The sequence below is a fragment of the Rhinoderma darwinii genome, chromosome 2 (genome assembly GCF_050947455.1).
Source record: "Rhinoderma darwinii isolate aRhiDar2 chromosome 2, aRhiDar2.hap1, whole genome shotgun sequence".
Classification (NCBI taxonomy): Eukaryota; Metazoa; Chordata; class Amphibia; order Anura; family Rhinodermatidae; genus Rhinoderma; species Rhinoderma darwinii.
In genome coordinates this window covers 412227940-412243104 of record NC_134688.1, presented here as the reverse complement: position 1 = coordinate 412243104, position 15165 = coordinate 412227940, and the positions used below count along the sequence as shown (strand labels likewise).

At 40.8% G+C, this 15165-nt stretch overlaps 1 protein-coding gene across 1 annotated transcript in view; it reads left to right on the top strand.

The window, feature by feature from the left end:
- The window catches only part of COL26A1 (collagen type XXVI alpha 1 chain), a 382105-nt gene that overhangs the window by 353087 nt on the left and 13853 nt on the right, over positions 1-15165 (top strand). The window contains exons 5-9 of the mRNA XM_075850816.1: positions 6293-6443; positions 9488-9520; positions 13209-13316; positions 14326-14469; positions 14627-14719. Of these exons, the coding sequence (XP_075706931.1) occupies positions 6293-6443; positions 9488-9520; positions 13209-13316; positions 14326-14469; positions 14627-14719 (529 nt within the window). The remainder of the gene's footprint in view (positions 1-6292; positions 6444-9487; positions 9521-13208; positions 13317-14325; positions 14470-14626; positions 14720-15165) is intronic.

Here is a 15165-nt window from a genome sequence, read left to right as displayed (position 1 = left end):
TCCATGGAGAGAATATCTTCCAAAAAGCATGTTGTCCGCTTATATCAAAATTTTTAAACACCGGATGTAGTGACAAAATATGATGTGATCTTAACATAAGATCTCATGCACACAGCCATATTATATCTCAGTTTTGTATAGAGCCATAAGAGGTGCATGGGGCCTTGCTGTACCTGTTTGCTTTAAATTTCATACGGAAACATACATTATTTTTTTCTGTTGCAGACTGTACGAATCTAACCAAAACAAATTGTGGCATGTTCCATCAGATGCCGTATGTACCGAGCTATTCTCCCCTAGAAGCTCTGTACATAAGACTCTCGATGTAGCATGGAATCGCTCTGGCTGTGCATGAGGCCTTAGTCCAGGGGTCTCAAGCACGCAGCCCACGGGCCGCATGCGACCCATGGGGCAGTCATCTGCGGCCCGCGGGACACAGAGCCGCTAGTATCGGCTCTGCTCCGAGACTCTGGAATTCCCTGACATCGCTGTCCACATATGAACAGCGATGTCTGGGGCTTCCCCAGAGCCGGAGTCCCGGGCAGAGCGATAGTACAGGCTCTGCTCCGGGACTCTGCGAAATTCCCTGACATCACTGCCCATATATGGACAGTGTGTCAGGGTCTTCCCCAGAGCGGAGTCCCGGACAGAGCGCTACTATCGGCTCTGCTCCGGGACGCTGTGGAATTCCCTGACATCGCTGCCTATATATGGACAGTGTGTCATCTTCTTCCCCAGAGCGGAGTCCTGGGCAGAGCGCTATTATCGGCTCTTCTCCGGGACTCTGGCGAAGCCTCTGACATCGCTGTCCATACATCGACAATGATGTCAGGGGCTTCCCCAGAGCAGGAGTCCCAGTGATGTCAGGAGCACAGCTGGAGTCCCAGGAAGAGCCTACTAGCGCTCTGCCCGGGACTCCATCTCTGGGATTGCCCCTGACATCTCTGTCCATATATGGACAGTGATCTCAGGAGCAGAGCTGGAATCCCAGGCAGAGTGCCAGAAGCGGCTCTGCTCCGGGACTCCAGCTCTGGGCAAGCCCCTGACATCAATGTGGTAGCATCTGCGGAGGGCACTGCTGTGGCAGCATCTACAGGGGGCACTGCTGTGGCAGCATCTACAGGGGGCACTGTAGTGGCAGCATCTACAGGGGGCACTGCTGTGGCAGCATCTACAGGGGGCACTGCTGTGGCAGCATCTACAGAGGGCACTGCTGTGGCAGCATCTACAGAAGGCACTGCTGTGGCAGCATCTACAGAGGGCACTGCTGTGGCAGCATCTACAGAGGGCACTGCTGTGGCAGCATCTACAGAGGGCACTGCTGTGGCAGCATCTACAGAGGGCACTGCTGTGGCAGCATCTACAAAGGGCACTGCTGTGGCAGGATCTACAGAGGGCACTGCTGTGGCAGCATCTACAGATGGCACTGCTGTGGCAGCATCTACAGATGGCACTGCTGTGGCAGCATCTACACAGGGCACTGCTGTGGCAGCATCTACACAGGGCACTGCTGTGGCAGCATCTACACAGGGCACTGCTGTGGCAGCATCTACACAGGGCTCTGCGCCACTATCTAAAAAGGGGCTGCCCAATCTTGACATGTGTGCTAACTGAGCCGCCGGACTGCATTTAGCGACACTTAAACTGGAAAGCTGGATTCTTGAAATAAGCACGTGGAGAAATCTCTCAAATTTTAAACCTAGTGGTATTATTATAGTAATATAGTGTTATAGTAGTTCGAATAACTAATTGATTAACAATAATTTTGTATTGTATCAAATTTGAAAGTAATGCGGCACGACCACTTCACATTTTTTCTATATGCGGCCCACTTACCCGGCCGAGTTTGAGACCCCTGCCTTAGTCCAATCATGGCTGACGTTAGATTGCAGATTTTAACTTGTATTTACTATGAGAAGTGCTTAATATTGTCTGCCAGATAAGGCTCTGTGAGTAAACTGCTACATATAGTATGAGAAAAGAAGTGTCAAATGTAAGCTTCTTTAATTCAACTAAAGTTAATATTTTAATCTTATCAGCACTAAGAACTATAATACTCGTACCAACGGACAAGGATATGGAACTAGATTGCTAGGAGAATTCTTATAGCCAACAGAACAGACATTGCTCTTTAACATGAATATACGATAGGCGGCTTGGTTTCCAGAAAATGTCTTCACTAGTTTTATTGAGTAGTGCCCATTAACTTCTACCTTCATATTTTGGAAAGTCTAAGAATATTTAAGGGAACGCTCCGGATAATGTTTTATCTTTGCCGTTTGGAAAGTACACTTGGTAAAATGTAACGCATGTAATTCTGTTACCGGGCGCTTAATTGCTGAACTATCTTCTCCGTTCCAAGCCGCATTCCCATGAGACGGTCAATGTGAGTCTCAAAAGAATGCATAGAGAAAGTAACACACAGACACCATAGGTTTCATACACACTGCGTGTCACGTGACATAACAGTAGCCCGGAACGGAGAAGGTAGTTCGGCAATAAAGCGCCCGGTATGAGGATTACCAGCCCTACCTTTTACTGATTGTACTTTCCAAACGGGGACAAAGATAAAAAAAATTACCAGGGTGCTGCTTTAACTGAAAACCTTTTGTTGCACTGCAGCTAAATGTAGCGGACATGCAATAGGCTATATCAGATTCAGAAGTTAGATATGTCATACAAATTAAACCTTCATATTACGCATCTTGTACTTTCCTAGTATTTTTGTTCAACAATCCATGAAAAAACAGGCTAGAATTCCTAACCCAGTTTTTGTTCACCAGAAGATCCCCTTGTGTCCAGCTTGGAGAGAAGATTTTATAGTTGAAAGTAACTGCAGTGGATAAGTTGTGCTATTGTCAACATATGCAAAAGACATAGTTTGCAGGTTGACACAATCATTTCAATGCTAACAGAACAACCACGTCAAGTACTGGTTCCGCAGCTTCAGCTCAGGTTTGATTTTATGATAGGCCTGGAAATTCGGGATGACTATTTTGGCATGCTCTCCCAAGATCTTAGTTATTGAATGTCCTTTGAAGTACTTTTTTTTTTGTACAGGTAAAAATAAATAACTGACATAATATGAAAGCTTTGACATTCTTCTGAATACATGCAAAGGGGATTTTATTTTATTTTTTTAAATTTGTTATTAGTAACACTATAAAAAAAATGTGGTTCTGGGTCCCATTTAGGTTTTTACTACATACACTACTAAAAAATACCATGTATAGATACCACTAACCCAGTATTCTAAATATTTTAGATGTAAGCTTCAGTTTAGCCCCGCCTCTATGAATTTGATCATACCCCCAATTTCCCCTGGTTACAAATGCTTAGATATATAACTATTATGAATCAATATATCAAATAAAACTGTTAAAGTACATTGAATATACCATACACTATTCTATATGTCAGTGGTGTCCACCGGCAGCCTAGCCGACAGTGTCCATATTAGGAGATCCTCAGATATCACGGGCAAATCACTGTCAAAGACCACTCCTACCAGCCAACCTTCCTAGATCCAAAATTAAAACTATAGGAGGGTTAGACTGAGTTCATACTTAACATTATTGCTGCATTCTGGTCACTGCAGTAAATTATGGCAGCAACAACCTTGTAGAGAATGTGATTTGTAAAAATCTGACCGTTCTGCAATCTTTGAAAAATACAGCATTTTCTACCCGTTGTGGTTTTGTGGTGGATTATTCATGGTTTTCCCAATTAAAGTCAATAAAGCAAAAACACAGCAATAAAGAGGTTGTCTCATGAAAACAACCCCATTTTAGTTCGAAGCTGGTGCGGCGTCTGGCTTCTCTAATCCATAGCGATCAGCTATTATGGTGGCCATTCAAATGAATATCCGTCTACGTAATGCATGGACCGGTCGGTAAGCCATCGAGGAAGCCAAAGCTGTTACAATGCAACCCTCCACACTGTGGAAAGTCCAAAGTGGATGACACCTCTCATGTGAAGGCCATATGAACTAATAGGGTATGTGGACAGGAGTTGTCTTCAAGAGACAACTCATTTAATAAATGATAAGGCATAATTTCAGTTTAGTGCAGCAGATAAGTGTACAGCTTTATTTTTGTGGTGGTTTATTAGTGCCAAGTATTGAAGGAGGGGATGGTCCTGCGGCTGATCTCAACTGGTATCGCTGCCAATTGTGTTGTCAGGTAAATTACGCTGAGTAAGAACAGAGAAGGGTTAGGATGCTGCCATCCGTGAATCACTAGTTGGCTTCCATTATTCTGGTTACATTCGTATCTGATTGCCCATTAAAATCCCGAACCAGCAGTGTTGTATTTTGCCATGTTTGTAAAATAGTGACCATGTGCTTTTCATGAAGAGTTTAACAAGCAGATGGCCGTACAGTGGGAGGCATTTCTGAAAGTGAAATTAAATATAAATAGGATAACCGTGACTCATAAGGGATTGTTCAATGTCTTTAGTTATCATCCTTCAGAACTCCTCTTTCTTAAATGTTTCATATTGATGCATAGTGGGGGGAAAAGACACATATTGTTCTCATAACTTGACTGTACAAACAAGGTCTGATCTTGCCTTGATCTAAGAATAGAGTGATAGGATCATCATTCAACTAAGACACATGCATAGATGTCCAAACCAAATGGATTCCAGGTGATCCTCAAGCAGTCAGATCACTTTTATTCTTTAATGTGATTTGTTAGTGAATTCATAAGATAATCATAGATGAAAAATTGCTCTTTACATTATTATAATTATTATTTAGCGATAAGACTGCCCAAACCCGTTACACTAACTGCCAGTTTGCTTATACTATTTCTAAGCGTATACTGTATGGTATTCTTTAGTTTTCCTTGACTTTAATGCGTAACAGTCCTTGTGGATTTGTGAGATGTCTCCATTTAAAAAAATATAGTACATGGTCAGACTCTTTCAGAGGGTCGACTGCATTAATTTAATTTTACTGCATTTTGTATTAATATGAAATTTTGTTCTTTATTGTGAGGAAATGTTTAGTGGAACTATAAATAAAGGATATTAGTACTATATTAGACAACAATGTGGTACTTATTAAACTATATTGACAGATTAAATGAAAGTTACTAATATCCTAAAAGGGTTGTCATGAAGACAACCTTAGTCCATATGCCCTATAAGGGCATCTACAGATGTCATGGGGGGGTCCCCCGCTCAGGAACCTCTCTGTGAGTCAGAACATAGAGCTGACTTGAATGGCTGCCATGTAATACTACATTGTCTGGCCAGAGAAGACTTTTCCCGGCAAAATCCCTTTAATAACAAAAGGAGAAAATCTTTGTGGCATAATGGCTAGTAAATATTTACAAATAGATATATTTCTTAACATACCTTTATAAAAGAGGTCCACATCCTCTTCATAGACATAGAATTAAATAATACAATTCTGGCTGCCTGCATACATTACTTTTGAAACAATTTTTCCATTGAAATCAATAATAAAATAGTATGTGGTTTGATTAAAAGGCTTCTCTTAGTGACTCTGCAGGCAGGAAGAATGTAAACCTTCTATTCTTTTAGGCTAGATTCACACAAGAGTGGGGATACCCAGACGTGAAAAACTTGAAGCTTTTCACATCCGATGTGCCCCAATGCGGGTCCCGTTTTCATGGATCCCAATAGACTTGAGCCTATGGAGGGATCCGTGAAAACGGAAGATAATAGGACAGGTTCTATTTTTCAACGGACCCTTCACACGGTCCGTTGAAACAACGGCCGTGTGAACGGCCCCATTGAAAAACATGCGTCTGTGTGACGGCCATTGTTTTAACAGCCATCACACGGATGTATTCAAAGCTCGTGTCAATAAGGCCTTATAGGTATTGGATTTGGAGCTCCATATCAGAACAACAGAGCTCCAACCGCTATATTATGAAATTGATCAGCACAGAATGCTGGACCGAAAATTGACATGGTGTTAAAAGGTGGATATTCAGTTTACGTTCTAATGTTGATTATTTTAATTTAGAATTTGGAGAAGTGGTAGAAAACCTTATTAGTGGCAAAGGTCTTGTTATATGGAAGAATATACATCAGCATTAGATTCCCCAACTCTCTAATTTATGCTATTGTAATCAAAATTATAAGCACATTTTACAAAGCTGTCCTATAAACATATCTACACATAGGTGAAAAATTGGCCATAAAATGTAACTCCTATCTACAGGTAATTGCAGTAATATTCATGTCATATTTTATCTACAGAGGGTATGGTAGATTATTAGAATATAATCAAACTTTTATTTTTATTTGTTCGTTCAAGATTATCACTTTGCAAGCAGCAGACAAACTATCAGAAAATGACCTGCCCATCACAAGAAGCCCAGCAGTGTGGAATGAGGACTACTTGCCAGATGCCATTCCTCTACTTAGCCCAGGGGGCATATTCAGAAAGTCAATAAAATCTACACAAGGTGGGAACATGCATAATAGTAGAGAATGGTTAGAACTGTTAACTCCAAGCACCATTTTATACCATTCAGCTTTTATTTTTTCTCGTGTGATTCAAGGAAAGGTCACTGACCATAATCACACTAAGGGCCTGTTCACATCAGCGTTTGGGTTTTGTTCATCCGTTCCGTTTAACCTTTCCATCAGAGGAAAAGATGTGCGGAAAGTCGAACAGAAACAATAGCGTAGTCAACTACGCTATCGTTTCCATTAAAAAAAACGGAAGCTTTACGGAACGGAAACAAACTGAAACAAACTGAAATGGAAGCATTACCATTGAAATCAATGGTAATGCAAACGGAAGCAATAGTTTCCATTCAGCTTCCGTTCATCTGTTCCTCTGACGGAAAGGTTGAACAGAATAAAAGAACGGAACCCGAATGCTGATGTGAACAGGCCCTAAGAATGATGAACAGAGAGAGGGTTTATCGATATTGTCATATTACACATGAATTTACCAATTGGTGAAAATGCAGCAAATGGCACCAAACCTTTTAAAATGGAACATGTGGCATGATAAATTTGCCTCACATGCTTTCTTATTCCTTACGTCATCTTACATAGTTACATATAGGTTTAAAAAAGACACAAGTCCATCAAGTTCAACCTTTCTTAATCAATTATATGTCATTCATTGCTAGATTAATTATAACCCTCATTGCCATTCATCATTAGATAAGCATCTAGCCCTGACCTACTATTTGCTATTAATACCTCCTGGGGTAGGGCATTCCATAGTTTGACTACTCTAACTGTAAAGAACCCTTTCCTATATTGATGTCAGAAACGCCTTTCCTCCACACGCAATGAACGTCCCCTGGTCCTTTGTAAGGCCTTTGGAAAGAATTAATTAGGTGCCAGTTCTTTGTATTGACCACAAATATACTTAGACATGTCAATAAGATCACCTCTAAGGCATATTTTTTCCAAGCTGAGCAAGCCTAATTTTTCTAGCCTCTTATTCTAAAATAGATCTCCTATTCCTTGTATTATATGGTTTCTACGATATGGAGCCCAAACCTGAAACACAGATGTGGTCTTACAAGGGATTAATAGAGGGGTTATATTTCGTTTGACTTACGGGTTTTTATCTCTCTTTTTATACACCCTGAAATTGTATTTTCTTTAGCAGGTGCTGCTTGACATTGAGTACTGCTGCTTCGCTTACTTGCAACCAGAATACCCAAGTCCTCCTCTTGTTCTGTTATCCCTAGTTTTATTCCATTTAATGTATATTCATTAATACTGTTTTTGCATTTATCAACATAAAAATTAATCTGCCATGTTTTTGTCCATGCTGCAAGTTTATCTATTTCTTTCTGTAATATTTCGCAATAAAGTGGAGTTTTAAGTATCCTACAAAATTTGTATCATCAGCAAAAACTGATTCTTTACTATCAATTCCATCCACAAAGTCGTTAAAGAGGCTCTGTCACCAGATTTTGCAACCCCTATCTGCTATTGTAGCAGATAGGCGCTGCAATGTAGATTACAGTAACGTTTTTATTTTTAAAAAACGAGCATTTTTGGCCAAGTTATGACCATTTTTGTATTTATGCAAATGAGGCTTGCAAAAGTCCAACTGGGCGTGTATTATGTGCGTACATCGGGGCGTTTTTACTACTTTTACTAGCTGGGCGTTCTGACGAGAAGTATCATCCACTTCTCTTCAGAACGCCCAGCTTCTGGCAGTGCAGACACACAGCGTGTTCTCGATAGATCACGCTGTGACGTCACTCACTTCCTGCCCCAGGTCCTGCATCGTGTCGGCCACATCTGCTACAGTTGATTCTGCAGCAGCATCAGCGTTTGCAGGTAAGTAGCGACATCGACTTACCTGCAAACGCTGATGCTGCTGCAGAATCAACTGTAGCCTCTGGTGCCGATGTGTCCTCGCTCGTCCTACACGATGCAGGACCTGTGAGTGACGTCACAGCGTGATCTCTCGAGAACACGCTGTGTGTCTGCACTGCCAGAAGCTGGGCGTTCTGAAGAGAAGTGGATGATACTTCTCGTCAGAACGCCCAGCTAGTAAAAGTAGTAAAAACTCCCCGATGTACACACATAATACACGCCCAGTTGGACTTTTACTTTAAACACGCCCACTTGGACTTTTGCAAGCCTCATTTGCATAAATACAAAAATGGTCATAACTTGGCCAAAAATGCTCGTTTTTTAAAAATAAAAATGTTACTGTTATCTACATTGCAGCGCCGATCTGCTGCAATAGCAGATAGGGGTTGCAAAATCTGGTGACAGAGCCTCTTTAATAAAGAGATCAAAAAGAATTGGGCCTAAAACAGATCCTTGTGGTACCCTTCTGTCCCTTAACCAGGTTCATGTGCATACATTGTCCCCCAGACCCTACGTCTGTAGCTTTAGTACAAGGTTGTTTTGAGGTTTAGTATCAAATGCTTTTGCAAAATCCAGATATACTGTACATATCATATCAGTCACAATTACCTATATCCAGATTTGCACTTACCTCCTCATATAAACCAAGTATGTTGTTTAGGCATGACCTGTTTTTCATGAATCCATGTTGGTGATCAGTTATTAGATTATTCCCCGCTATACATCATAGCAGTTCATCGCTTAGGCTGTGTTCGCGTCAGCGTTGCCCTTCCGTTGAGGGGTTTCGTCAGAGGTTTCCGCCGGGTTAACCCCTCAACGGAAAGGCAAACTGAAACCTTAGCTTCCGTTCCCCTCACCATTGATGTTGACGGAAACATTGCTAAAGGTTTCTGTTTGTCACCGTTGTAACGGTTCCATTGTTTTGACGGAATCAATAGCGCAGACGACTGCGCTATTGATTCCGTCAAGAACAAATGTACACTTGCCTTTAATGGAGGTTGGACAAGGAGAGATCAGAGAATAGCACTTACAATTAAATTACTACATACGACATACATCACTGCATGCCCCTGTATGTTAGTACCCATTTAAAAAAGCTATTTGTATTTTCACATTTATATTAAAACTTATTGTGTTTTTATCCTTTGTATAGGTTCCAAAAATATTGAAGAAAAAAAGACCAGAGGTAATATAATAAGTGCAGAGTTCTTTTAATATTACAAAATATTTCTATAAACTGAAAAAAAATAAAAATTTGTGAAGACACTAAAAAATCCAGTAATTTTCAGACTACACCATGCTTCCTGCAGTAATGGAATAACTAGTTGAGCAATTCCCCCAGAGTGCAAGTTATGGAATTGCTCTGTAAGCGATTCCCAAAAGGCAGCTGGAAATTGTCAGGAATAAGTGTGCAAATAATCCGCTACCTCAAGTCCGTCACTACTCTGATCAGTAGAGTCTAAGGCTACTGTATGGTCCTCACCAGAGCCCACCGCAAGGCAGGTTAGATTTGGCTGCATAGAACTCAGGTTGCATTAACAGAATACGGTGTTGGACAGGAGGTGCAATGCAGGCAATACCAGAATGGAAAACCAGACAGCCAGAGGGTAAACTGCAACAGAGTATACAACCAGGAGAGAGTGTGTCCAAATCAGTAAAAAGAAGAATGCCAGAAGTTTCAGAGGTCAAAACCAGCCGAGAGAAGAATGTCAAAATCAGTAAGCCATAGGGTTAATATAAAGATATAGCCGAAGTCCAGTTCCAAGAATCCAAATAGTCATGCGATACAGGGTGTAACCAGGAGCTTAATCAGAAACTGCATACAAAGAAATTCACAAGCAACAATGAAAGAACTGATCAAACTTAAATACTCCACCCTAGAATCTGATAGGATGAAAACAGAGAAATTAGATTGGCTCTGCAACTCAACCCAGAGCCACCCAGAAGCTAGGCTAGTAGTCATGACAACCTTAAAGAAACAGCAATATCCAGTATTTTTATAAGGTCTTCACTTTGTGCCAGCCTTCACATTAGCTTAAAGAGAATGCATTATCAGAAAATTACACATTATTACAATCAAGTCTTTATCATAATAAAGACTTTATCAAGTCTTTATCAATCAAGTCTTTTTTTTTTTTTTTTTTTTGGTGGTGGTGTTTTTTTTTATCTGACTATCCACATGTACAAATTTTTATATTTCATTTTTGAAGACCTGGACACTAGCTCACTTTGCATCTTTGCTGTATAGACTGGGAAAGAATGAGCTGAGTTATCACATTATTATTAGTAAGGTGGGTATGTTAATGACAGCTCTATTGTACTGCTGTAGACCTAAATAAGGCGGGATAGTATCACTATAAACACAGCTAAGACTCTGTTACCATCTCCCCTGTCACTCTCTGGTCTCTGGGGGCAGGGCCGATTCTAACTTTTCTGCTGCCTGAGGCAAAAATTGAAATGGCGCCCCCCAGATCTTGATTGACATCCCCCTGGCTGTTCTACATAACTAGCAGCCTCCTCCAACCCTTGCAGATGCGTCATTGCCTTGTGCTCCCCTGGGATGCGCGGTGCAGTGATGAAGCCAGGGAGAGTTCACCTTGCTGCACTGTGCGTGCCCAAGTAGTACAAGGCAATGGCGCATCCAAGAAAGTTGGTGGATACTGGTAGTGATGTATAACAGCCAGAGGGATGTCAATCAACCATGGAAAGGTGGGTTTGGAGGCAGGACTATGTGACTCTTCAGTATAGTGGCACCGCCCCATGAAACTTTAATGTGTAATTAGCATATAGTGGGCGCCGTTTTAAAAGTTGATTTTATATATTTTGTTGCATCTGAAAAAACCATACAAGGGAATGTTTGGAAATATTGTCAGGACATATATTACCGCATTGTGGCTGTTCAAGGGGTTAAAACGACCAGACAGTTTCCCATTAATTATACAATGAATTGAAAACAATTCCATCTGCCCTGCAATTTTGTTATTATAAATATATCCTATACAATTACAGCTCCAGAACCAAGCTCTGACATATATGGCTCTAGAATCAAGCTCAATACATATATACAGTTCCAGAAGCAAGCTCAGTACATATATACAGCACGAGAACCGAGCTCAGTACATAAATACAACACCAGAATCGAGCTCAGTACATATATACAGTACCAGAACCCAGCTCAGTATATAAATACACGAACTGAGCACAGTACATAAATAGAGCACCAGGACCAAGCTCAGTACATAAATACACCAGAACCAAGCTCAGTACATGAATACAACACCAGAACCAAGCTCAGTACATATATAGAGCACCAGAACAAAGCTCAGTACATATATACAGCACCAGAACAAAGCTCAGCACAAATACAGCTCAATTTAGTGCAACCCTCGCCGTATAGGTTTGTACGGCATAAAACTACAGCTCCCAGCATGGCCCAAACAATGATAAGGATATGCTGGAAGTTGCTGTTTCACAAAAAAAATCGTACCACCTATAATGTCGCTGCAGATCATACAGTGACTACAGTACTAATTAGAGGCAGAATAAACATTTACATTGAGTGACTCACAGGTGACGTCTTCTCAGATTCTAGTTGTGGTTTTTTTTTCTCTTTTCTTCTCCATCCGGTCCAGACCTCTATGATGGCTTCTCCTGGCCACAGCCCATTTCTACACTTTTCCGCTCAGATGTCTACAGCTTCTCACTTTTCAAACTTTTATGCACCTATAAACGAAGATAAAATTCTCATGGTGCCACACACTATGCCCCTAAATATAATAGTACCATACACTGTGTCCCTGATTATAATAGCACCATACACTGTGTCCCACTGTGCCCCATGTAGATAGTGTCCTCATAGAGCCCCCTGTACATAGTGCCCCACATATAGCCCCCATGTAGATAGTGCCACACATATAGCCCCCCTGTAGATAGTGCCCCACATATAGCCCCCCTGTAGATAGTGACCCACACATACCTACACTTATAGATAGTGCCCCACATATAGGCCCCCCATAAATAGTGCCCCACATATAGCCCCCTGGAGATAGTGCTCCACATACAGCCCCCCTGAAGATAGTACCCCACATATAACCCCCTGTAGATAGTGCCCCACATATAGCCCAACCTGTGGATGGTGCCCGACACATACCAACCCCTGTAGATTGTGCCCCACACATAGCCCCCCTGTAGATAGTGCCCCACATATAGCCCCCTGTAGATAGTGTTCCACATATAGCCCCCTGTAAGTAATGTCCCACATATAGCCCCTCCTGTAGATAGTGCCCCACATATAACCCCCCTGTAGATAGTGCCCCACATATAACCCCCCTTTAGATAGTGCCCCCCATATAGCCCCCTGCCCTGTAGATAGTGCTCTACATTTAGCCTCTCACACTTTTAACAGAAAAAAAACCTTTACATACTCACCTGATCCTGTTCCCACGCCGTCCTCGTGCAATGCAGGCTTGCTCTCTTCTGAGCAGGTCTACTGGGGCTGAACGCACTTGTGGCGCGATGACGTAATCGCGCCGCTTTCATCAATAAAAGGTGCTGAGTAGTAGGGTAAGGCATTCTGCCCTGCCAATCAGCGCCTATCAACGATCTAAGTGGCGCAATTACGTCATCACGCTGTTTACGTTATTTAAAGGCGCTGAATGGCTTATGCAGCGCTTATGCGTGTAATTGTATCTTGCAGTCGCTTATCTCCCTCTCAATATTGAGGGGGGAAAATTATGATGAAGTCACAGCTTGTAAATTACCACTGGACAGTTTTATAGAGAACCTTTTGTCCACACAGAGATTTTTAAGCACATACTCTATTTGCAGCAAAGGCATATAAATGTTTTCACAAATTTCTTTTATCTTTCTTACAGGATTGCCAGGAATACCGGGACCACCTGGATCAATTGGACCTATGGGTTTACCTGGGTCAAAAGGAGACCGTGGGGAAGTGGGTGGCGCTGGTGCTGCTGCTCCCCCAGGTACCTGATATACTCCATACTGTATAGGGGTTAGTGATAGTATTCCTGTAATATCCCTGAGAGTATTGACTGGATTAGTGGTAGATAATTAGTATCTCTGGTGTCTAGGGTAATGAAGGGGTTTATAATGGCACCAATTACCTGTGGTGGTCTACTATGCTTATGGATTATTATCTAATATCCCTAGTGGTCTAGGGTGGTTTAGTGGTTAGCACCTAATATCATATAATTATATTGTTTATTATTCTATGGTTTAAGCTGATGAATGGTGGTTGGTGTTGCGGTTCAGAGTAAGAGATTTTACAGAGTTCTAAATCACCAAATCCTCTTTACACAACATCCAGTAAAATAATTAAATTCACTATGCCTGCAGTGACCACCACGGGAAGCTCACTGCATAGGGAATTATACATATATTTCTTCATTTAACTCAATGTTTTGTCCTGAACTGCTAAGGGGAGGTTTTGGGGTATTAGTAAACTCCACCTGTTTGCTCATGTGGAGAGCACAACCCTTCTCTCTCCTGACACAGCGATGAACAATATAAATTCAATTGTTTTCAAATATTGCTGAAGTGTATAACAGACAAAAATTCAAGATCACAAACATATCAAATTCATTCAAAATAATATTGAATTAAAAGGCAAGTGTTAAACGATATCAAAAGAAATATAAACTTGAGACTCCATTATTATCATAAGACTTTCCATTGTGCCATTAGTTTTGTAAAAAACAGATTCAGGTTCTTAAACCTATTTCGACTGTAAATAAAATATCAAAGGCGTTTCCAGATTCTTAGTCGATCGGAATAGTTTTTGTAATTGTTAATTTTAACATGGGAAAGGAGGACAGGAAATGCAAAACATATCTTGTTTAAAAATGTTTATTAACATGAAAAGTTTAACGCCAATGGATATTTCCACCAGATTTTGTACATTTCATATCTTTAGTACGACTCACTGTAAAAAAGCCAAACCTGTATGTTTATCATTATTTCACTTTATGGAAGGGCCTACAGGACCTCAAGGGCCAAAAGGAGAAACTGGAATTCCAGGACCACCAGGCCCTCCAGGGCCACCTGGACCACCAGGTGCTCCCATCTCTTTACCAGCGGGTGTTTTGTACTCTTTACAGCCTAATTCAGATAGAGAAAGTGAGTATTTGTCCTCTTACTATGAAGCTCATTAGATTTTATATGGAACCTCACTAATTATTGGACTTGTGTATGTAAATATTATGTATCATATCAATTGTTTAAGGTATATGTTTATGACTTATATGTTTTAGTTCCATTATATTTTCTCTCATAGATGGAGATCCACATTTGGTATCCACTATTACAGATACAATAATTTCTGGACTTCCAGGACCTCGTGGCCCACCAGGGCCTGTTGGCCCCCCTGGTAAAATAAATATACTGTGATCTTATATTGTTCTTCTTTCCTCTTTAGTTGTCAAATGTAAATGTTTAAAAGACAAATGTAGAAATTACTATAGTTTGGCTTTATTAAACGAGTAGTTTAGCAAAGTCTACTTTTCCTGACTTCAATGCAAAATTGAAATCATGGAGGACAGTAAAATATAGTGCAGACACAGGTTCTTAATAAAGTCCCTATACTACTTAGAAAGTCATCAATGTAACTTGTCAGTAGCACTATATAATCTCTACTTACATAAATAAATATTTTCTGACATAAAACCTTTAATAATGTTGCTATAAATATTATTACACCATTATCATATAATATTATGCAAATAAAATTGTATATTATGGTTGTGTTGGTTATGTCAACAGACCCAGATAATGTTTCTATTTAATGGCAGACATGCCATGTGTGCAACTGCACAG